This window comes from Bombina bombina, chromosome 6 (assembly GCF_027579735.1).
Source record: "Bombina bombina isolate aBomBom1 chromosome 6, aBomBom1.pri, whole genome shotgun sequence".
Classification (NCBI taxonomy): domain Eukaryota; kingdom Metazoa; phylum Chordata; class Amphibia; order Anura; family Bombinatoridae; genus Bombina; species Bombina bombina.
Genome location: NC_069504.1, coordinates 355,740,472 through 355,765,313, shown reverse-complemented (window position 1 = coordinate 355,765,313; position 24,842 = coordinate 355,740,472). Strand labels below are relative to the sequence as shown.

Sequence of the window (24,842 nt, the reverse complement as noted above, 5' to 3'; positions counted from 1 at the left end):
TATGTGTGTGTGTGTGTGTGTGTGTGTGTGTGAGAGAGAAAGTGAGTTTCTGTCTGTGTGTGAGAGAGGAAGTAAGTTTCTGTCTGTGTGAGAGAGAGGAAGTGAGTTTCTGTGTGTGTGAGAGAGGAAGTGAGTTTCTGTGTGTGTGTGTGTGTGTGAGAGAGAAAGTGAGTTTCTGTGTGTGTATGAGAGGATGTGAGTTTCTGTGTGTGTGTGAGAGAGAGGAAGTGAGTTTCTGTTTGTGTGAGAGAGGTAGTGCGTTTCTGTGTGTGTGTGTGTGTGTGAGAGAGGGGAAGTGAGTTTCTGTCCTGTCTGTGTGTTTGTGTGAGAGAGAGGAAGTGAGTTTCTGTGTGTGTGTGAGAGAGAGAGGACGTGTGTTTCTGTGTGTGTGAGAGAGGAAGTGAGTTTCTGTGTGAGAGAGAGGAAGTGAGTTTCTGTGTGTGTGAGAGAGAGGAAGTGAGTTTCTGTGTGTGTGAGAGAGAGGAAGTGAGTTTCTGTGTGTGTGAGAGAGAGGAAGTGAGTTTCTGTGTGTGTGAGAAAGAGGAAGTGAGTTTCTGTATGTGTGAGAGAGAGGGGAAGTGAGTTTCTGCCTGTGTGTGTGTGAGAGAGGAAGTGAGTTTGTTTGTGTGTGTGTGTGAGAGAGAGAGGAAGTAAGTTTATCTGTGTGTGTGAGAGAGAGGAAGTGAGTTTCTCTGTGTGTGAGAGAGAGGAAGTGAGTTTCTGTGTGTGTATGAGAGGAAGTGAGTTTCTGTGTCTGTGTATGAGAGGAAGTGAGTTTCTGTGTGAGAGAGAGAGGAAGTGAGTTTCTGTGTGTGTGTGTGTGTGTGTGTGTGTGTGTGTGTGTGTGAGAGAGGAATTGAGTTTCTGTGTCTGTGTATGAGAGGAAGTGAGTTTCTGTGTGAGAGAGAGAGAGAGAGGAAGTGAGTTTCTGTGTGTGTGTGTGTGAGAGAGAAAGTGAGTTTCTGTGTGTGTGTGAGAGAGGAAGTGAGTTTCTGTGTGTGTGTGAGTGAGAGAGCAAGTGAGTTTCTGTGTGTGTGAGAGAGAAAGTGAGTTTCTGTGTGTGTGTGTATGTGAGAGAGGAAGTGAGTTTCTGTGTGTGTGGGAGAGAAAGGGAGTTTATGTGTGTGTGTGTGTGTGTGTGTGTGTGTGTGAGAGAGAGGAAGTGAGTTTATGTGTGTGTGTGTGAGAGAGAGGAAGGGAGTTTCTGTGTGTGTGAGAGAGAGAGAGGGGAAGTGAGTTTCTGTCTGTGTGTGTGAGAGAGGAAGTGAGTTTCTGTGTGTGTGTGTGTGTGAGAGAGAGAGAGAGAGAGAGAGAGAGGAAGTGATTTTCTGTGTGTGTGAGAGAGGTAGTGAGTTTCTGTGTGTGTGTGTGTGTGTGTGAGAGAGGGGAAGTGAGTTTCTGTCTGTGTGTTTGTGTGAGAGATGAAGTGAGTTTGTGTGTGTGTGTGTGTGTGTGTGTGAGAGAGAGAGGAAGTGTGTTTCTGTGTGTGTGAGAGAGAGAGGAAGTGAGTTTCTGTGTGTGAGAGAGAGAGAGGAAGTGAGTTTCTGTGTATGTGTGTGTGAGAGAGAGAGAGGGGAAGTGAGTTTCGGCCTGTGTGTGTGTGAGAGAGAGGAAGTGAGTTTCTGTCTGTGTGTGTGAGAGAGAAAGGGAGTTTATGTGTGTGTGTGAGAGAGGAAGTGAGTTTATGTGTGTGTGTGTGAGAGAGAGGGGAAGTGAGTTTCTGTCTGTGTGTGTGAGAGAGGAAGTGAGTTTCTGTGTGTGAGAGAGAGGAAGTGAGTTTATGTGTGTGTGTGAGAGAGAAAGTGAGTTTGTGTGTGTGTGTGTGTGTGTATGAGAGGAAGTGAGTTTCTGTGTGTGTGTGAGAGAGAGAGAGGAAGTGATTTTATGTGTGTGTGAGAGAGGTAGTGAGTTTCTGTGTGTGTGTGTGAGAGAGGGGAAGTGAGTTTCTGTCTGTGTGTTTGATTGAGAGATTAAGTGAGTTTGTGTGTGTGTGTGTGAGAGAGAGGAAGTGTGTTTCTGTGTGTGTGAGAGAGGAAGTGAGTTTCTGTGTGAGAGAGAGAGAGGAAGTGAGTTTCTGTGTGTGTGTGAGAGAGAGGGGAAGTGAGTTTCGGCCTGTGTGTGTGTGAGAGAGGAAGTGAGTTTCTGTGTGTGTGGGAGAGAAAGGGAGTTTATGTGTGTGTGTGTGTGAGAGAGAGGAAGTGAGTTTCTGTGTGTGTGAGAGAGAGAGGGGAAGTGAGTTTCTGTCTGTGTGTGTGAGAGAGGAAGTGAGTTTCTGTGTGTGTGTGTGTGTGTGTGTGTGTGAGAGAGAGAGAGAGAGAGAGAGAGGAAGTGATTTTCTGTGTGTGTGAGAGAGGTAGTGAGTTTCTGTGCGTGTGAGAGAGGGGAAGTGAGTTTCTGTCTGTGTGTTTGTGTGAGAGATGAAGTGAGTTTGTGTGTGTGTGTGTGTGATAGAGAGAGGAAGTGTGTTTCTGTGTGTGTGAGAGAGGAAGGGAGTTTCTGTGTGTGAGAGAGAGAGGAAGTGAGTTTCTGTGTGTGTGAGAGAGGAAGTGAGTTTCGGCCTGTGTGTGTGTGAGAGAGAGGAAGTGAGTTTCTGTGTGTGTGGGAGAGAAAGGGAGTTTATGTGTGTGTGTGAGAGAGAGGAAGTGAGTTTCTGTGTGTGTGAGAGAGAGAGAGAGAGAGGAAGTGAGTTTCTGTGTGTGTGAGAGAGAGGAAGTGAGTTTCTGTATGTGTGAGAGAGAGGGGAAGTGAGTTTCTGCCTGTGTGTGTGTGTGAGAGAGAGGAAGTGAGTTTGTTTGTGTGTGTGTGTGTGTGTGTGTGAGAGGAAGTTTCTCTGTGTGTGTGAGAGAGGGGAAGTGGTTTTTTTTCTGTGTGTGAGAGAGAGAGGAAGTGAGTTTCTGTGTGTGTGAGAGAGGAAGTGAGTTTCTGTGTGTGTGAGAGAAAGGAAGTGAGTTTCTGTATGTGTGAGAGAGAGGGGAAGTGAGTTTCTGCCTGTGTGAGAGGAAGTGAGTTTGTGTGTGTGAGAGAGAGGAAGTGAGTTTCTCTGTGTGAGAGAGAGAGGAAGTGAGTTTCTGTGTGTGTGTGAGAGAGGAAGTGAGTTTCTGTGTGTTTGAGAGAGAGGAAGTGAGTTTCTGTATGTGTGAGAGAGAGAGAGGGGAAGTGAGTTTCTGCCTGTGTGAGAGGAAGTGAGTTTGTTTGTGTGTGTGAGAGAGAGGAAGTGAGTTTCTCTGTGTGTGAGAGAGGAAGTGAGTTTCTGTGTGTGTGTGAGAGAGGAAGTGAGTTTCTGTGTGTGTGTGAGAGAGGAAGTGAGTTTCTGTGTGTTTGAGAGAAGAAGTGAGTTTCTGTGTGTGTGAGAGAGAGGAAGTGAGTTTCTGTATGTGTGAGAGAGAGGGGAAGTGAGTTTCTGCCTGTGTGTGTGTGAGAGGATGTGAGTTTGTTTGTGTGTGTGTGTGTGTGTGAGAGAGAGAGAGGAAGTGAGTTTCTCTGTGTGTATGTGAAGAAGGGAGAGTTTCTGTTTGTTTTTCTTTTAGTCATTTGGCTAAAAATTGCACAGGTCAACATTTTTTGGGTTGCACATTTTGTCATTTTTGGTTTGTCCTTGAAAGCATGTATGTACTTCCTCTGCAATGTATGTTCCTGGCTGTTGCATCCCCCTCACCTTTGTGTTCTAAATACAGGTGTTTGAAGACAAGCGTCGGCTATGGATGGAGGAGCTGGATGAGCTGAAACAGATGTATATGTGTAAGCTACAGCAAATCTCACAGCAGGCCCTACGCAGTCAACGAGCCCTGCAACTGCAGCTGTACAAAGTGCAACAGGAGAAGAAGCGTCTACAGGAAGAGCTTAGCTCACTGCGTGGGGAGTGTGATGAGCTGAGGCAAAAACAGTCCCAGCCTGAAAATCTCAGCCCCAAGCTGGAAGAGTCCAAGTGGGAGGTATGTTTCTAAATCCAAAGGGAGTATTTTAAAAATGAACACTGTACAATAGGGCTGTCTAATCTAACATTAGTGCTTTCTCCCTTACACCCCCTTCCCATATTATCCTATATATCCAATGTACCATACACATACAGAGTGCTTATGTTCACTGCAGTTGGTTTATTGATAGGTCCTGTAATATATGTGTTTGACTCTGTGTGTTTATGCAAAGGTTTGTGATTCCTCATTTGGCAGGAATTGTTCATTCACAATCACTATATATACAGGTAGCCCTCAGTTTACGCTGGGGGTATATATATATTTGATATACTTTAGTTTTTATTATTCTTGTGGGGCCACAATTTGAAAAGGTTGGACACTCCTACTGTGAGTGTTGGGTAAAAAGGATCATGGGACCATTATACTAACTCTCTCTGACCCTTGGTTTGGAACTGAGATTGACATTATTGTTTATACATAGTATGTATAGCTATTAATCGTGCCATTGCAAAAGATCTGCATGGAAACAAATATTTTAAAAACATTTAAAATTTACATTTTCTTTTACAGTACAGGGACATACTCTATTCATTGGTCAGTTATTAACAGATTTAAAGAAAAACGTTTACTGATAAAGCAATCACTGTATAGAATATTGTAGTATCAGAGTTCCGGCTCCTTCAGGATTCTCTACAGCCTTTCTGTGTGCAGTAGAAAAAAAAACATACTTTCTCCAACATAGGTGTGTCCGGTCCACGGCGTCATCCTTACTTGTGGGATATTCTCTTCCCCAACAGGAAATGGCAAAGAGCCCAGCAAAGCTGGTCACATGATCCCTCCTAGGCTCCGCCTACCCCAGTCATTCTCTTTGCCGTTGTACAGGCAACATCTCCACGGAGATGGCTTAGAGTTTTTTAGTGTTTAACTGTAGTTTTTCATTATTCAATCAAGAGTTTGTTATTTTCAAATAGTGCTGGTACGTACTATTTACTCAGAAACAGAAAAGAGATGAAGAATTCTGTTTGTATGAGGAAAATGATTTTAGCAACCGTAACTAAAATCCATGGCTGTTCCACACAGGACTGTTGAGAGCAATTAACTTCAGTTGGGGGAACAGTTTGCAGTCCCTTGCTGCTTGAGGTATGACACATTCTAACAAGACGATGTAATGCTGGAAGCTGTCATTTTCCCTATGGGATCCGGTAAGCCATGTTTATTACGATTGTAAATAAGGGCTTCACAAGGGCTTATTTAAACTGTAGACTTTTTCTGGGCTAAATCGATTGATTATTAACACATATTTAGCCTTGAGGAATCATTTTATCTGGGTATTTTGATATAATAATATCGGCAGGCACGGTTTTAGACACCTTATTCTTTAGGGGCTTTCCCAAAGCATAGGCAGAGTCTCATTTTCGCGCCGGTATGGCGCACTTGTTTTTGAGGACAGCATGGCATGCAGCTGCATGTGTGTGGAGCTCTGATACATAGAAAGGTCTTTCTGAAGGCATCATTTGGTATCGTATTCCCCTTTGGGCTTGGTTGGGTCTCAGCAAAGCAGATTCCAGGGACTGTAAAGGGGTTAAATATAAAAACGGCTCCGGTTCCGTTATTTTAAGGGTTAAAGCTTCCAAATTTGGTGTGCAATACTTTTAAGGCTTTAAGACACTGTGGTGAAATTTTGGTGAATTTTGAACAATTCCTTCATACTTTTTCGCAATTGCAGTATTAAAGTGTGTTTAGTTTAAAATTTAAAGTGACAGTAACGGTTTTATTTTAAAACGTTTTCTCCAACATAGGTGTGTCCGGTCCACGGCGTCATCCTTACTTGTGGGATATTCTCCTCCCCAACAGGAAATGGCAAAGAGCCCAGCAAAGCTGGTCACATGATCCCTCCTAGGCTCCGCCTACCCCAGTCATTCTCTTTGCCGTTGTACAGGCAACATCTCCACGGAGATGGCTTAGAGTTTTTTAGTGTTTAACTGTAGTTTTTCATTATTCAATCAAGAGTTTGTTATTTTCAAATAGTGCTGGTACGTACTATTTACTCAGAAACAGAAAAGAGATGAAGAATTCTGTTTGTATGAGGAAAATGATTTTAGCAACCGTAACTAAAATCCATGGCTGTTCCACACAGGACTGTTGAGAGCATTAACTTCAGTTGGGGGAACAGTTTGCAGTCCTTTGCTGCTTGAGGTATGACACATTCTAACAAGACGATGTAATGCTGGAAGCTGTCATTTTCCCTATGGGATCCGGTAAGCCATGTTTATTACGATTGTAAATAAGGGCTTCACAAGGGCTTATTTAGACTGTAGACATTTTTTGGGCTAAATCGATTGATATTAACACTTATTTAGCCTTGAGGAATCATTTATTCTGGGTATTTTGATATAATTATATCGGCAGGCACTGTTTTAGACACCTTATTCTTTAGGGGCTTTCCCAAAGCATAGGCAGAGTCTCATTTTCGCGCCGGTGTTGCGCACTTGTTTTTGAGAGGCATGACATGCAGTCGCATGTGAGAGGAGCTCTGATACTGATAAAAGACTTCTGAAGGCATCATTTGGTATCGTATTCCCCTTGGGTTTGGTTGGGTCTCAGCAAAGCAGATACCAGGGACTGTAAAGGGGTTAAAGCTTAAAACGGCTCCGGTTCCGTTATTTTAAGGGTTAAAGCTTCCAAAATTGGTGTGCAATATTTTCAAGGCTTTAAGACACTGTGGTGAAAGTTTGGTGAATTTTGAACAATTCCTTCATGTTTTTTCGCAATTGCAGTAATAAAGTGTGTTCAGTTTAAAATTTAAAGTGACAGTAACGGTTTTATTTCAAAACGTTTTTTGTACTTTCTTATCAAGTTTATGCCTGTTTAACATGTCTGAACTACCAGATAGACTGTGTTCTGAATGTGGGGAAGCCAGAATTCCTATTCATTTAAATAAATGTGATTTATGTGATAATGACAATGATGCCCAAGATGATTCCTCAAGTGAGGGGAGTAAGCATGGTACTGCATCATTCCCTCCTTCGTCTACACGAGTCTTGCCCACTCAGGAGGCCCCTAGTACATCTAGCGCGCCAATACTCCTTACTATGCAACAATTAACGGCTGTAATGGATAATTCTGTCAAAAACATTTTAGCCAAAATGAACCCTTGTCAGCGTAAGCGTGGATGCTCTGTTTTAGTTACTGAAGAGCATGACGACGCTGATATTAATATCTCTGAAGGGCCCCTAACCCAATTTGAGGGAGCCAGGGAGGTTTTGTCTGAGGGAGAAATTACTGATTTAGGGAACATTTCTCAGCAGGCTGAATCTGATGTGATTACTTTTAAATTTAAATTGGAACATCTCCGCATTTTGCTTAAGGAGGTATTATCCACTCTGGATGATTGTGAAAATTTGGTCATCCCAGAGAAACTATGTAAAATGGACAAGTTCCTAGAGGTGCCGGGGCTCCCAGAAGCTTTTCCTATACCCAAGCGGGTGGCGGACATTGTTAATAAAGAATGGGAAAGGCCCGGTATTCCTTTCGTCCCTCCCCCCATATTTAAAAAATTGTTTCCTATGGTCGACCCCAGAAAGGACTTATGGCAGTCAGTCCCCAAGGTCGAGGGAGCGGTTTCTACTTTAAACAAACGCACCACTATTCCCATAGAGGATAGTTGTGCTTTCAAAGATCCTATGGATAAAAAATTAGAAGGTTTGCTTAAAAAGATGTTTGTTCAGCAGGGTTACCTTCTACAACCCATTTCATGCATTGTCCCTGTCACTACAGCCGCATATTTCTGGTTTGATGAGCTGATTAAGGTGCTCGATAGTGACTCTCCTCCTTATGAGGAGATTATGGACAGAGTCAATGCTCTCAAATTGGCTAATTCTTTCACTCTAGACGCCTCTTTGCAATTGGCTAAGTTAGCGGCTAAGAATTCTGGGTTTGCTATTGTGGCGCGCAGAGCGCTTTGGTTGAAATCTTGGTCGGCTGATGCGTCTTCCAAGAACAAGCTACTAAACATTCCTTTCAAGGGGAAAACGCTGTTTGGTCCTGACTTGAAAGAGATTATCTCTGATATCACTGGGGGTAAGGGCCATGCCCTTCCTCAGGATCGGCCTTTCAAGGCAAAAAATAGACCTAATTTTCGCCCCTTTCGTAAAAACGGACCAGCCCAAGGTGCTACGTCCTCTAAGCAAGAGGGTAATACTTCTCAGGCCAAGCCAGCTTGGAGACCAATGCAAGGCTGGAACAAGGGAAAGCAGGCAAAGAAACCTGCCACTGCTACCAAGACAGCATGAAATATCGGCCCCCGATCCGGGACCGGATCTGGTGGGGGGCAGACTCTCTCTCTTCGCTCAGGCTTGGGCAAGAGATGTTCTGGATCCTTGGGCGCTAGAAATAGTCTCCCAGGGTTATCTTCTGGAATTCAAGGGACTTCCCCCAAGGGGAAGGTTCCACAGGTCTCAGTTGTCTTCAGACCACATAAAGAGACAGGCGTTCTTACATTGTGTAGAAAACCTGTTAAAAATGGGAGTGATTCATCCTGTTCCATTGAGAGAACAAGGGATGGGGTTCTACTCCAATCTGTTCATAGTTCCCAAAAAAGAGGGAACATTCAGACCAATCCTAGATCTCAAGATCTTAAACAAATTTCTCAAGGTCCCATCTTTCAAGATGGAAACCATTCGAACTATCCTTCCTTCCATCCAGGAAGGTCAATTCATGACCACGGTGGATTTAAAGGATGCGTATCTACATATTCCTATCCACAAGGAACATCATCGGTTCCTAAGGTTTGCATTCCTGGACAAACATTACCAGTTCGTGGCGCTTCCTTTCGGATTAGCCACTGCTCCAAGGATTTTCACAAAGGTACTAGGGTCCCTTCTAGCTGTGCTAAGACCAAGGGGCATTGCAGTAGTACCTTACCTGGACGACATTCTGATTCAAGCGTCGTCCCTCCCTCGAGCAAAGGCTCACACGGACATCGTCCTGGCCTTTCTCAGATCGCACGGCTGGAAAGTGAACGTGGAAAAGAGTTCTCTATCCCCGTCAACAAGGGTTCCCTTCTTGGGAACAATTATAGACTCCTCAGAAATGAGGATTTTTCTAACAGAGGCCAGAAAGACAAAGCTTCTGGACTCTTGTCGAATACTTCATTCCGTTCCTCTTCCTTCCGTAGCTCAGTGCATGGAAGTGATCGGGTTGATGGTAGCGGCAATGGACATAGTTCCTTTTGCGCGCATTCATCTAAGACCATTACAACTGTGCATGCTCAGTCAGTGGAATGGGGACTATACAGACTTGTCTCCAAAGATACAAGTAAATCAGAGGACCAGAGACTCACTCCGTTGGTGGCTGTCCCTGGACAACCTGTCACGAGGGATGACATTCCACAGACCAGAGTGGGTCATTGTCACGACCGACGCCAGTCTGATGGGCTGGGGCGCGGTCTGGGGATCCCTGAAAGCTCAGGGTCTTTGGTCTCGGGAAGAATCTCTTCTACCGATAAATATTCTGGAACTGAGAGCGATATTCAATGCTCTCAAGGCTTGGCCTCAGCTAGCGAGGACCAAGTTCATACGGTTTCAATCAGACAACATGACGACTGTTGCGTACATCAACCATCAGGGGGGAACAAGGAGTTCCCTAGCGATGGAAGAAGTGACCAAGATTATTCTATGGGCGGAGTCTCACTCCTGCCACCTGTCTGCTATCCACATCCCGGGAGTGGAAAATTGGGAAGCGGATTTTCTGAGTCGTCAGACATTGCATCCGGGGGAGTGGGAACTCCATCCGGAAATCTTTGCCCAAGTCACTCAACTTTGGGGCATTCCAGACATGGATCTGATGGCCTCTCGTCAGAACTTCAAAGTTCCTTGCTACGGGTCCAGATCCAGGGATCCCAAGGCGGCTCTAGTGGATGCACTAGTAGCACCTTGGACCTTCAATCTAGCTTATGTGTTCCCGCCGTTTCCTCTCATCCCCAGGCTGGTAGCCAGGATCAATCAGGAGAGGGCGTCGGTGATCTTGATAGCTCCTGCGTGGCCACGCAGGACTTGGTATGCAGATCTGGTGAATATGTCATCGGCTCCACCTTGGAAGCTACCTTTGAGACGAGACCTTCTTGTTCAGGGTCCGTTCGAACATCCGAATCTGGTTTCACTCCAGCTGACTGCTTGGAGATTGAACGCTTGATTTTATCGAAGCGAGGTTTCTCAGATTCTGTTATCAATACTCTTGTTCAGGCCAGAAAGCCTGTAACTAGAAAGATTTACCACAAAATTTGGAAGAAATATATCTGTTGGTGTGAATCTAAAGGATTCCCTTGGGACAAGGTTAAGATTCCTAGGATTCTATCCTTCCTTCAAGAAGGATTGGAAAAAGGATTATCGGCAAGTTCCCTGAAGGGACAGATTTCTGCCTTGTCGGTGTTACTTCACAAAAAACTGGCAGCTGTGCCAGATGTTCAAGCCTTTGTTCAGGCTCTGGTTAGAATCAAGCCTGTTTACAAACCTTTGACTCCTCCTTGGAGTCTCAATCTAGTTCTTTCAGTTCTTCAGGGGGTTCCGTTTGAACCCTTACATTCCGTTGATATTAAGTTATTATCTTGGAAAGTTTTGTTTTTAGTTGCAATTTCTTCTGCTAGAAGAGTTTCAGAATTATCTGCTCTGCAGTGTTCTCCTCCTTATCTGGTGTTCCATGCAGATAAGGTGGTTTTACGTACTAAACCTGGTTTTCTTCCAAAAGTTGTTTCTAACAAAAACATTAACCAGGAGATTATCGTACCTTCTCTGTGTCCGAAACCAGTTTCAAAGAAGGAACGCTTGTTGCACAATTTGGATGTTGTTCGCGCTCTAAAATTCTATTTAGATGCTACAAAGGATTTTAGACAAACATCTTCCCTGTTTGTTGTTTATTCAGGTAAAAGGAGAGGTCAAAAAGCAACTTCTACCTCTCTCTCTTTTTGGATTAAAAGCATCATCAGATTGGCTTACGAGACTGCCGGACGGCAGCCTCCCGAAAGAATCACGGCTCATTCCACTAGGGCTGTGGCTTCCACATGGGCCTTCAAGAACGAGGCTTCTGTTGATCAGATATGTAGGGCAGCGACTTGGTCTTCACTGCACACTTTTACCAAATTTTACAAGTTTGATACTTTTGCTTCTTCTGAGGCTATTTTTGGGAGAAAGGTTTTGCAAGCCGTGGTGCCTTCCATTTAGGTGACCTGATTTGCTCCCTCCCTTCATCCGTGTCCTAAAGCTTTGGTATTGGTTCCCACAAGTAAGGATGACGCCGTGGACCGGACACACCTATGTTGGAGAAAACAGAATTTATGTTTACCTGATAAATTTCTTTCTCCAACGGTGTGTCCGGTCCACGGCCCGCCCTGGTTTTTTAATCAGGTCTGATAATTTATTTTCTTTAACTACAGTCACCACGGTACCATATGGTTTCTCCTATGCTATTATTCCTCCTTAACGTCGGTCGAATGACTGGGGTAGGCGGAGCCTAGGAGGGATCATGTGACCAGCTTTGCTGGGCTCTTTGCCATTTCCTGTTGGGGAGGAGAATATCCCACAAGTAAGGATGACGCCGTGGACCGGACACACCGTTGGAGAAAGAAATTTATCAGGTAAACATAAATTCTGTTTTTTGTGCTTTGTTATCAAGTTTATGCCTGTTTAACATGTCTGAACTACCAGATAGATTGTGTTCTGACTGTGGGGAAACCAAGGTTCCTTCTCATTTAACTATATGTATTTTATGTCATAAAAAAATTTAGTAAAAATGATGCCCAAGATGATTCCTCAAGTGAGGGGAGTAAGCATGGTACTGCATCATCCCCTCCTTCGTCTACACCAGTCTTGCCCATACAGGAGGCCCCTAGTACATCTAGTGCGCCAATACTCCTTACTATGCAACATTTAACGGCTGTAATGGATAATTCTATCAAAAACATTTTAGCCAATATGCCCACTTATCAGTGAAAGCGCGACTGCTCTGTTTTAGAAAATTCTGTAGAGCATGAGAACGCTGATGATATGGTTTCTGAAGGGCCCCTACACCAGTCTGAGGGGGCCAGGGAGGTTTTGTCTGAGGGAGAAATTTCAGATTCAGGAAACATTTCTCAACAAGCTGAACCTGATGTGATTACTTTTAAATTTAAGTTGGAACATCTCCGCGCTCTGCTTAAGGAGGTGTTATCCAATTTGGATGATTGTGATTATCCGGTCATTCCAGAACCACTATGTAAAATGGAAAAGTTCTTAGAGGCCCCGGGGCCCCCCGAAGCTTTTCCTATATCCAAGCGGGTGGCGTACATTGTTAGTACAGAATGGGACAGGCCCGGTATACCTTTAGTACCTCCCCCCATATTTATAAAATTGTTTTCCTATAGTCGACACCAGAAAGGACTGATGGCAGACAGTCCCCAAGGTCGAGGGGGCGGTTTCTACTCTACACAAGCGCGCCACTATACCCATAGAAGATAGTTGTGCTTTCCAAGATCCTATGGATAAAAAATTAGAAGGTCTGCTAAAGATGTTTGTTCAGCAAGGTTCCCTTCTACAACCAATTGCATGCATTGTCCCTGTCACTGCAGCCGCGTGTTTCTAGTTTGAGCTAGGAAAGGCGATTATTAGTAATTCTTCTTCTTATGAGGAGATTATGGACAGAATTCGTGCTCTTAAATTGGCTAATTCTTTCACCCTAGACGCCACCTTGCAATTGGCTAGGTTAGCGGCGAAAAAATTCTGGGTTTGCTATTGTGGCGCAGAGCGCTTTGGTTAAAATCTTGGGCAGCGGATGCGTCTTCCAAGAACAAATTGCTTGACATTCCTTTCAAGGGGAAAACACTCTTTGGCCCTGACTTGAAAGAGATTATCTCTGATATCACTGGGGGCAAGGGCCACGCCCTTCCTCAGGATAGGTCTTTTCAAGACCAAAAATAAACCTAAGTTTCGTCCCTTTCGCAGAAACGGATCAGCCCCAAGGGCTACGTCCTCTAAGCAGGAAGGTAATACTTCTCAAGCCAATCCAGCCTGGAGACCTATGCAAGGCTGGAACAAAGGAAAGCAGGCCAGGAAACCTGCCACTGCTACCAAGACAGCATGAAATGCGGGCCCCCGATCCGGGACCGGATCTGGTGGGGGGCAGACTCTCTCTCTTCGCTCAGGCTGGGGCAAGAGATGTTCTGGACCCTTGGGCGCTAGAAATAGTCTCCCAAGGTTATTCTCTGGAGTTCAAGGGGCTTCCTCCAAGGGGGAGGTTCCACAGGTCTCAGTTGTCTTCAGACCACATAAGAAGACAGGCATTCTTACATTGGGTAGAAGACCTGCTAAAAATGGGAGTGATTCATCCTGTTCCATTAGGAGAACAAGGGATGGGGTTCTACTCCAATCTGTTCATAGTTCCCAAAAAAGAGGGAACGTTCAGACCAATCTTAGATCTCAAGATCTTGAACAAGTTTCTCAAGGTTCCATCGTTCGAGATGGAAACCATTCGAACACTTCTTCCTTCCATCCAGGAAGGTCAATTCATGACCAAGGTGGATTTCAAGGATGCGTATCTACATATTCCTATCCACAAGGAACATCATCGGTTCCTAAGGTTTGAATTCCTGGACAAGCATTTCCAGTTCGTGGCGTTTTCTTTCGGATTAGCCACTGCTCCTAGGATTTTCTCATAGGTACTAGGGTCCCTTCTGGCGGTGCTAAGACCAAGGGGCATTGCTGTAGTACCTTACTTGGACGACATTCTGATTCGAGCGTCGTCCCTTCCTCAAGTAAAGGCTCACACGGACATTGTCCTGGCCTTTCTCAGATCTCACGGATGGAAAGTGAACGTGGAATAGAGTTCTCTATCTCCGTCAACGAGGGTTCCCTTCTTGGGAACTATAATAGACTCCTTAGAAATGAGGATTTTTCTGACAGAAGCCAGAAAAACAAAACTTCTAGACTCTTGTCGGATACTTCATTCCGTTCCTCTTCCTTCCATAGCGCAGTGCATGGAAGTGATAGGTTTGATGGTAGCGGCAATGGACATAGTTCCTTTTGTGCGCATTCATCTAAGACCATTACAACTGTTCCTGCTCAGTCAGTGGAATGGGGACTATTCAGACTTGTCTCCGAAGATACAAGTAAATCAGAGGACCAGAGACTCATTCCGTTGGTGGCTGTCCCTGGACAACCTGTCACAAGGGATGACCTTCCGCAGACCAGAGTGTGTCATTGTCACGACCGACGCCAGTCTGATGGGCTGGGGCGCGGTCTGGGGATCCCTGAAAGCTCAGGGTCTTTGGTCTCGGGTAGAATCTCTTCTACCGATAAATATTCTGGAACTGAGAGCGATATTCAATGCTCTCAAAGCTTGGCCTCAGCTAGCGAGGGCCAAGTTCATACATCAACCATCAGGGGGGAACAAGGAGTTCCCTAGCGATGGAAGAAGTGACCAAAATCATTCTATGGGCGGAGTCTCACTCCTGCCACCTGTCTGCTATCCACATCCCAGGAGTGGAAAATTGGGAAGCGGATTTTCTGAGTCGTCAGACATTGCATCCGGGGGAGTGGGAACTCCATCCGGAAATCTTTGCCCAAGTCACTCAACCGTGGGGCATTCCAGACATGGATCTGATGGCCTCTCGTCAGAACTTCAGAGTTCCTTACTACGGGTACAGATCCAGGGATCCCAAGGCGGCTCTAGTGGATGCACTAGTAGCACCTTGGACCTTCAAACTAGCTTATGTGTTCCCGCCGTTTCCTCTCATCCCCAGGCTGGTAGCCAGGATCAATCAGGAGAGGGCGTCGGTGATTTTGATAGCTCCTGCGTGGCCACGCAGGACTTGGTATACAGATCTGGTGAATATGTCATCGGCTCCACCATGGAAGCTACCTTTGAGACGAGACCTTCTTGTTCTAGGTCCGTTCGACCCACTCCAGCTGACTGCTTGGAGATTGAACGCTTGATCTTATCAAAGCGAGGGTTCTCAGATTCTGTTATTAATACTCTTGTTCAGGCCTGAAAGCCTGTAACCAGAAAATTACCACATAATTTGGTATATCTGTTGGTGTGAATCTGCAGGATTCCCTTGGGACAAGGTTAAGATTCCTAAGAGTCTATCCTTCCTTCGAGAAGGATTGGAAAAAGGATTATCTGCAAGTTCCTTGATGGGACAGATTTCTGCCTTGTCTGTGTTACTTCACAAAAAGCTGGCAGCTGTGCCAGATGTTCTAGCCTTTGTTCAGGCTCTGGTTAGAATCAAGCCTGTTTACAAAATTTTGACTCCTCCTTGGAGTCTCAACCTAGTTCTTTCAGTTCTTCAGGGGGTTCCGTTTGAACCCTTACATTCCGTTGATATTAAGTTATTATCTTGGAAAGTTTTGTTTTTGGTTGCAATTTCTTCTGCTAGAAGAGTTTCAGAATTATCTGCTCTGCAGTGTTCTTCTCCTTATCTGGTGTTCCATGCAGATAAGGTGGTTTTGCGTACTAAACCTGGTTTTCTTCCAAAAGTTGTTTCTAACAAAGACATTAACCAGGAGATAGTTGTGCCTTCTTTGTGTCCTAATCCAGTTTCAAAGAAGGAACGTTTGTTGCACAACTTGGATGTAGTTCGTGCTCTCAAATTTTACTTAGCAGCTACTAAGGTTTTCAGACAAACTTTGGCTTTGTTTGTTGTTTATTCTGGTAAACGGAGAGGTCAAAAAGCAACTTCTACCTCTCTCTCCTTCTGGATTAAAAGCATTATCCGATTGGCTTATGAGACTGCCGGACGGCAGCCTCCTGAAAGAATCACAGCTCACTCCACTAGGGCTGTGGCTTCCACATGGGCCTTCAAGAACGAGGCTTCTGTTGATCAGATATGTAAGGCAGCGACTTGGTCTTCACTGCACACTTTTTCTAAATTTTACAAATTTGATACTTTTGCTTCTTCTGAGGCTATTTTTGGGAGAAAGGTTTTGCAAGCCGTGGTGCCTTCCATTTAGGTGACCTGATTTGCTCCCTCCCTTCATCCGTGTCCTAAAGCTTTGGTATTGGTTCCCACAAGTAAGGATGACGCCGTGGACCGGACACACCTATGTTGGAGAAAACAGAATTTATGTTTACCTGATAAATTACTTTCTCCAACGGTGTGTCCGGTCCACGGCCCGCCCTGGTTTTTTTTTTTTTAATCAGGTCTGATAATTTATTTTCTTTAACTACAGTCACCACGGTAACATATGGTTTCTCCTATGCAAATATTCCTCCTTTACGTCGGTCGAATGACTGGGGTAGGCGGAGCCTAGGAGGGATCATGTGACCAGCTTTGCTGGGCTCTTTGCCATTTCCTGTTGGGGAAGAGAATATCCCACAAGTAAGGATGACGCCGTGGACCGGACACACCGTTGGAGAAAGTAATTTATCAGGTAAACATAAATTCTGTTTTTCATATTTACATTGCAGAAAAAGATTATTAAAATTAACTACACAATGTAATTTTTTTTCTTTTACCGGGCACTTAAACTCAAAATGTAACACCCTAGTAATGATTAATATCCTTTTTATTTTCCATTTATAGCAGTAAGTAAAAATATGGATTTCAATGATTATTTGTCAGACTAACAGAAAGTAAGTTTGTATATAAAAGTGTCTAATAAATAGCTGACACAGCTATTCCTATTCATAACGTAGATATAGCCACTGATCTGATTTTGTCAATAGTTTAACATACTGTTGTTGTACCATATAAACTAAGCTGTATATAATGTACTAATATAACAGACTAAAAAAGAAAATCACCAGTATTAAGATGAGATAGATGTTGGTTAATTATATTTGCGCCTGACTCAGTTATTAAAGGGACAGTTTACTCCCAAAAAAGTCCCCTTTAATTTGTTCCCAATGATCCACCTTACCTGCTGAAGTGTATTACATTTTTTACAAGTATTTCCATTACCCTTATATTGGCATTTGAAATAGTTGATTTAGCCTGTGGTATCCATACCTATCTTGAAAGTTTTTGGCCTTCAAGGGACCTGAAACCCAAAAAAATTCTTTCGTGATTTAGATAGAGAATCCAATTTTAAACAACTTTCCAATTTACTTCTGTTATTTAATTTGCTTCCTTCTCTTGTTATCCTTTGCTGAAAGGTTTATCTAGGCAAGCTCAGGGGCAGCAGAGAACCTAGGTTCTAGCTGTTGATTGTTGGTTGCATATATATTGATTGTGATTGGCTCACCCATGTGTTCAGTTAGAAACCATTAGTGCATTGCTGCTCCTTCAACAAATGATACCAAAAAATGAAACAAATTAGATAATAGAAGTAAATTAGAAAGTTGTTTAAAATCATATTCTCTATCTGAATTATGAAAGAAAAAAAAAATGTGTTTCATGTTCTTTTAAGGCCAAACTGTGTAAACACAGCCAGCAGAAGAAATTACACTCCCAGTGGGGTATTATTATTATTCTCTCCAGGTATTGATCTTTGGTTTACGGACAGATATTAGATAAAGAAGCATGTATATGGTCACAATGTAATAAAGTAATGGGGTCTGATTTATACCTACAAGCTCAACACATTTTATTAGGTTGTGGCTTCAAAACACAAAATCAGCTAAATCATATACACAAATAAACCTTAAAAAGCAAATATTCATATTATACTCTGCAGCTGGTAAAAAAAGTAATTGGAAACACATTAAGGGAAAAACTATTTTATAGTATACTGTCCTTTTAAGATTTACTCAACAGTCTGATCCAAAAAGTGTAAGTCCATTTTAAAGAAAGTGGGCAACAAGTTGCGGGTGTTACAGTATGCATGTTAGATTTAGGCCCTTATAGCTTAAGAAGTACATTGTATAATGTTTTATGCTGGATGATAACTCATTAGATGGTACTTACAGACTATACAATATTTGTTTTATATATAGTATATATCTTAAAGCATATTCATAGTACATATCTGCAGTTGCCATCTGCATACAAAATAAATTGTCATGTTGGTAGCAAAACTTGCACCTTCTGTAAATCTAGAGCAGCCCGGGTATAAATAAGTAACTGATCTAAGCAATCACTGTATAGCATGTAGTTTGGTCAGGGAAACTGCAGTAATTGTATAACACACCTACATTTGCAAAAATGTCCATTTAAAATAATTTAATTATTACAAAATAGTCCCTTTTTTATTCCATCTATAATCCCCCACCCCTCTCTATAATTGTGAGACAACAAATTCAGAGGCAGGAAATCTGTAACATGTAGCTATACGCCACAATTAAGGACCAAAGACACATAAATAATCTTTAAGGCTTGCTATAGTTCTCATAACAAGTAGAGAAGGGTACACATCAAATCCCTTCGGACTGCAAGCTGCCAGGATATCTGTGCTTGAGACAAACGGTTTGAGTAAACCCGAGAAACTGGGCTGAGAGAGATATTGAAATTGGCACATTTATAGCACTCGTGTACTGAAAATGGAACATTTAACAATAAGTTTGCTTGATTATAGGTTGATTATAGGTTATATTGATTATAGAGCCATGTTTTTATGCCTGTAGACTAATCACTTGTGTTGTTGTCTAGATTTCTCAGAAGGCTGGTGAGATCTCTCTTCTTAAGCAACAACTAAGAGATTCACAGGCGGAGATTACTCAGAAATTAGGAGAGGTCTTCAATCTTAAAACAAAACTTCGAGAGGCAAACGCTCTAGCAAAGGATAAAGAAAAGGAGGCAGCAGATCTGGCCTTACATCTTCAGGCAGTTCAAGATATGAATCGCCAAACCTCAGCTGACTCACCAAAAGTGACTTGCGGGAATCCATGTAGTGACATAGATGATTCAAGGGGGAGGTGTTTGAGAGACAGCTCAGAGTCTGTAGATCTAGAGAGGCTAAGGGCTGAGCTGATGCTGGAGAGGCGTCAGAATGAGGCACAAATTCTGACTTTTGAGACTGAACGTAAAGTCTGGAAGGAGGAAAAAGACAAGGTACTGAAATACCAAAAGGAGATACAGGCAAGCTACCTGGAAATGTATCACCGCAATCAGACTCTTGAAAGACAGTTACAAGAGCTAAGACAGACATCTGGACAGTCTCCAACCACTCCTTCAGTTTGGATGAATGCTGTTGAAACCTTTCAAAGTTAATCTCAGATCAATGAAGTGTGGTATGTGCTGCTTGCAGGAGTGTACAGACTATTGTGAGATAATGTAAGCAGCTATGTTACGTGGTGAGACAACCTGCGAAGATTTAACTGATCCTCACAAGTGGAATTACTTTGTCAATTTTTTATGGTTTCACCTGTGTGCAACTTAAGCACTCTTCTATTGATAGCATTAAATAGTCCATATCAAAGTTTCCACTTCTGTGCTGCCATAATAATGATATTGGTATGGTCATACTAACCCTGTCTCCAAACTCCAGGTCTAATACCTTTTTATTTAATTAATTTTATAATGATTAAATGGATCAGAGTTGTACAATCATGTACAAAAAGTTGTACGTTTTGCTGAAATTGGTGTTTAACTTAAATACTCCAAGTTGGTAGTGGAAAATATATAATATTTTTTCAAAGTAGATTTTAGGATTAGATATTAATCTGTTGGCCGCCAAAGATTGCACTGTCCTTTGGTTACCAAGTGGTTAAAGGATATGTGTCTGCTGTATGTGTGTGTGTGTCCCTGAAGCACTTTATCTCGTGACCGTTTGACATCTGGCAGCTTTTTGCAAATGCTTTGCTTGCCCTAATTTTGAGACCATCATATTCGATGTGAGATATGTGAAGACAAACCTAAACATTTAGGAGCTTTAGAAAATTTACATTAAAGTGAAGTGAAATAAATAGGTTATTGATATCACCATCATAACGCAGGTTTGGCAAAGACCATAAGATATACTCTTATATGTTTTGTGTACAAGTGTTATCAACTTCTTATAATTTATTGACTTGCATTGCTAAGCAAGAAACAAGTCGCTGTAGGTATACTATGTAACTGCTATGCACATGGTCTGTTTGTGTCCACTGAAGTAATTTGCCCCAGCTTTAATAACAGTCGGGAAAAGTAAGAGGCCAAAGAAGATTTTTTTTAAATCCCTTGCAAGGCAGGTAAAGATATTTTAGAAATAAAAGCAATTGCAGCAAAAAAATATTTACTTCTATATAAGCAAAGTTCATGTGCAGAATATATACAACAAACGCAGGAATGAGCTTGGTGCAGAGAAGAGAAGTGATCTGTGTTTCATATGGGGAGCTGTAGAATAGCAATGCGGGATAGGGAAGGGGTGCATATATAAATTATTGTGCTCCCCATGGGCATAAGGTTGGACAACCATGGTTTAATTCCATATCTGTGACTAAGTCAGCTACATTAAGTTGTGCAGGACACAGAGTTGGTTTGTTGAGCTTTTAAATCAGGATTAATGCAGATAGCTGCATAACGTACTCTAAACCATGAGCATTCAATGTTTGTTACACATTCATAACTGACATGTCAGTGTGTCAGCTAAATCTGAAGCTAAAATGTTGTCCCTTACATGAGCAATGTACAGCATTTTGACCAGTAAACCCTTAAAGGGACATGAAACCCATTTTTTTTTCATTCATGATATAGAAAAAGCATGCAATTTTAAACAACTTTCTAATTTACTTCTATTATCTAATTTGTTTTATTCTCTTGATATTCTTTGCTGAAAAGCATATCTAGATAGGCTCAGTAGCTGCTGATTGGTTGCTGCACTTAGAAGCCTCATGTGATTGGCTCACCCATGTGCATTGCTTTTTCTTCAACTAAGGATATCTAAAAAATGAAGCAAAATAAATAATAGAAGTAAATTGTAATGTTGTTTAAATTTGTATTCTCTTTCTGAATCATGAAAGAGAAATTTTGGGTTTAGTGTCCCTTTAAGGATCAAACAACAAAAACTCCATAGGCTTTATTTAAAGCTCCAAACATTGGCTACTACTTCATGTGCCAGTTTCTTTTACAGAAGTCCAGGACCACAATTCCCTGCCATATACCCAAACTATACCTCTGAACTGATCAGTTTACACCTAGGACTACCCAACTCTCAGGATTGCCCCCTGTCCAGGATTTACCCATATAATTCGGGTTTCCATTTGTGTGTCCGGGTTTGGTGGGAAACAGCCATAGCCAGAAAGTTGATATTGTGCACAAGCCTACAATTATTTCTCTCTTGCATGTGTGTCTTTATGTGGGAGTGTGTCTGTGCTTGTCAGTGTATTTCTGTGTGTGGGAGTCTGTGTGAGAGTGTGTGTTAGTGTGTGTGTGAGAGCGTTAGGTTCTTTGTGTTTGTATGTATATGTGAGTGTGTGTAAGTGTGAGAGGTGCAAGAGTGTGTGTGAGATAGTGTGAATATCTATGCTTTTATACATTGGGCCAGATTACAAGTGGAGTGCAAAGGTTTGTGCGCTAAAAATAAGGGTTTTATCAAGGGTGTTTGCGAGTGTCGGGTTTACCACTGGTTGAAAGTAAACATGATTGCTTGACCGCAACCACAGTTAATGCTAGAATGATTACCACGTCCTCAGAGCTCTGGTTAACTTTCCAAAAACAAAAAAGTGTCACAAAAAACATAAAAAATACATTACATAGTACACTTACACTAATAATAACACCATCTAATAAAAAGTTTTCTAAAGAAATATTGCACACAAAAGTTAAAAAGGCTCAAAGATAGAGGTCTTGGGGGGGGGGGGGTTGCATATATAAGTGCATTGGAGGCCTTTGCAGTCAAGTAGATGAAAACATGTAAAAGCATATTTGTGCAATATTCATATTTAATAAAGTGTTATTCTGTGTATTTTCTGTAAATATTTTACATTCCAATGTTCTGCACATAGGGGAATATGTTCTATGTATTTATAAATAGATATTCCTATATATATATATATATACACACACACAAATATATATATACTGTATATAGGTATAGAGATATATATTGTACCAAAAAATCATCATATATATAGAAATATGCAGGGCCTATGAATACCCAAAAACTCCCCTCGCCCACCGGGCAAGTAAATGACAAAACTTACCAGCCCGCAAGAAACTTTAGTTGCCCGTGCGTATCTGCACGTAGTGTGTATATATCTTATGTAAAAAGGCAATATAAATAGTGTTATTGTAATCCCATAAAGCATTGCAGACAGATGTCCCAATTTGAATGCCCTGCAAGCTGCTTAATATTTGGGACTCAATAAAAAGGCTTTAACTTTAGAAAATATTTTTCTATCACTAGGTAGAAAAAAACAGGGATATTATCATTGTAATACTGTATGTACGTCCACTGCTCTATATTGTTATGGTAGGCAGCTTGCTCGTGTACATTGTTCTGAAGTACTGCAGAAGACCCTGGAGTACGTCAGCATAATGTACGTGAGCAAACTGCCTACCATAACTATATAGTCACTTTAAGCCATACTTCATTCATACACAGAGAAGAAACACTCACCGCTCTAGCAGGATGTCTTGCCGCGCAGACAACTTTAGGGGTGGGAAGTATCAACTGACAAGGAAGAGACCAAGAGCCATGGAGATAAGGGGAGGTCTTTGAATGCATTTAACAGAAATAACCTCCCCTTTCTACCATCCTTTCCCTTGTGTGCGCATATGTGAAAGGCAATTTGACATTTTTTATTATTTCTTCTTTTATCCTGATTAAAATGTCAGGTCGCCGCTCGGGCTGGTAAGCTAAAAAATGTACTTGCCCGCAAGAAATTTAGGTCGCCATTGGCGACCGGACCGGTCTATTCATATGCCCTGAATATGTATTTATGAATGATAGAACATATTCTTGTATGTAAAGAACATTGGAATGTAAAATATTCATATTTTCATGTCTGGTTAGGACACATGAGAATATGCAATCAGGTTTGTGCACGAGCAGGGTGTTAGTTTTTTTTCCCCCTATTTTTTTTTTCTCCATTCGCTTCTATGGGGGAATATGTGAACAAGCATGCGATATTGTAAGTTCAGCTTTTTATGCCCGACGGGTTAGCGCACAAGCTTACTTACAACTCATAATATGAGTGCAACCCAAAGCACGCAAAAAGCTTACTTCTAGAGCAGTTAACGCTCAAGCTGGATCGTTAATTAACTCACCACTTGTAATCTAGGCCGTAGTGTGTACTTTGCACACAAAAAAAAACATTTGATGTGCTGTACAGGGCTCAAGAGGGTTCGGGTTTGGCCTGAGCTAAAGGTGGCAAACATACCAACTCTTCCCCAGACTCTTCCAGAGTGGTCAAACTCAAGCCCGAGCCTCCCGGTCTCAGCAACAAAGGGTCTGGATGTTGTGAGCTATGTGTACTGAAAACTCTTATTGCTATCAGAAGTTTACAAAGAAAATGTAAGAAATTGTCTCCTAGGATTGTTGAAATTTTTATGTCAGTCCCAAAGCTTCCTAATGTAGAAACGAGATACTCCAATACTTACACCTCCCATGTGCAGGACATCTTGCAAGTTTTGGTCTGTGCTTTTCTTATGTATGTTAGACTTTTCTGAAGTGTAATCATAATGATCCTGTGCTTGCATGTGAATAGTGTTTGGAGGGTTTAGAGCAGTGGTCTCAAACTACTGGCCCTGGGGCCATATGCGGCCCTCAAGGTAGTTTAATCTGGCCCTCCCTTTTTTATTAGGTAAATAAATCATTTGGCCCCATCAATATTTTTAGGGTTCTAAGAGGTGAAACAAGTTGATGTTCTATATAGGCACTAACAGGATAAATATAAAGACAATTATACATTGCCCAGTGTAGACTCCCAAAATGCACTGCTTGGATAAATGTCACTTTTTATTCAGTTTCAGAATTATCACTTTACTTGTCACTCACAAGATAAATATACACTGTGTATGTCTATTGTGGACTATAACCCGTGGGTAAATGTCACTTCCAGTTTCTAGTATATAACGTTCCAGAGCACTCACCCTGTTCAAGTGGCCCCCATGGAAGAAGAACACTTGGCCAGTGGCCCACGGATGCAATGAGTTTGATAGCCCTGGTTTACAGCATACAGTAATAGTGGCTCTGTACCAGAATTATGTTGGCACCTGGCAGCTATAGGCATGTGGCCAAAACTTTGAAGAAAAATCGTTTTATTTCTGTGGTTTTTTTTTTGTTTGTTTTTTATTTGTGGTGTTGCCATTTTTAGTTTTAAATGTGAACCAATTATTTGAAATCACAAATAAATTGGATTTTTTATTTGTGTCCTTGGAATATCTTTTTTTTAATGCAGTTGATTATAAAAACAACGTGGATCATAAGACATTTATTTAAATATTTAATAGAAACATAGAAGTAAAAATTAAACTTTCATGATCTATATAGATACAAATTGAAGCAAATCCAGATTACTATCATCAGATTTACCTCTTTCTCTTGGTACCATTTTTTTTTTTTTTTTTTTTTTTTAAACTTCGCCCCTTTCTATGAGAGCATACGGAGGTAGACTCAGGAGCGTACACTACTGTGGCTTATACAGCTACATTTGTAACAATGGGGTTGATTACAATCCTTTAGAGGAGTTTAATTATTTTTGTACAAAATTCACCATTAAAGGGACATTAAACACTTTGAGATGGTAATATAAAATGATAAATTGTATATATAAAACAACTCTGCAATATACTATCATTATTTATTTTGTCCTCTTTGCCTGTAATTCCATTCTGAAATTGTGAGCTTTTCAGTTCCTGTTAGAAATGGAAGTGCAGAACCAGCACAACCATTGGCTGCACACTCTAGTGACCTATTTATAACTGTCTCTAATTGGCCACAGCAGAGAAGGTAACACAAGTTACAACATGGCAGCTCCCAGTGTTTTATAGACACTAAGGCCTAGATTTGGAGTTCGGCGGTAGCCGACAAAACCAGCGTTAGAGGCTCCTAACGCTGGTTTTGGCCGCCCGCTGGTATTTGGAGTCAGTGATTAAAGGGT

The 24,842-nt window shown here is 42.0% G+C and overlaps 1 protein-coding gene across 1 annotated transcript in view; it reads left to right on the top strand.

Annotated features, from left to right (window-relative positions):
• Nucleotides 1-24,111, top strand: part of N4BP3 (NEDD4 binding protein 3) — a 107,947-nt gene extending 83,836 nt beyond the window's left edge. The window contains exons 4-5 of the mRNA XM_053717033.1: nucleotides 3,675-3,932; nucleotides 18,469-24,111. Of these exons, the coding sequence (XP_053573008.1) occupies nucleotides 3,675-3,932; nucleotides 18,469-19,029 (819 nt within the window). The 3' untranslated portion in view covers nucleotides 19,030-24,111. The remainder of the gene's footprint in view (nucleotides 1-3,674; nucleotides 3,933-18,468) is intronic.
• The last annotated feature ends 731 nt before the right edge of the window (nucleotides 24,112-24,842 follow it).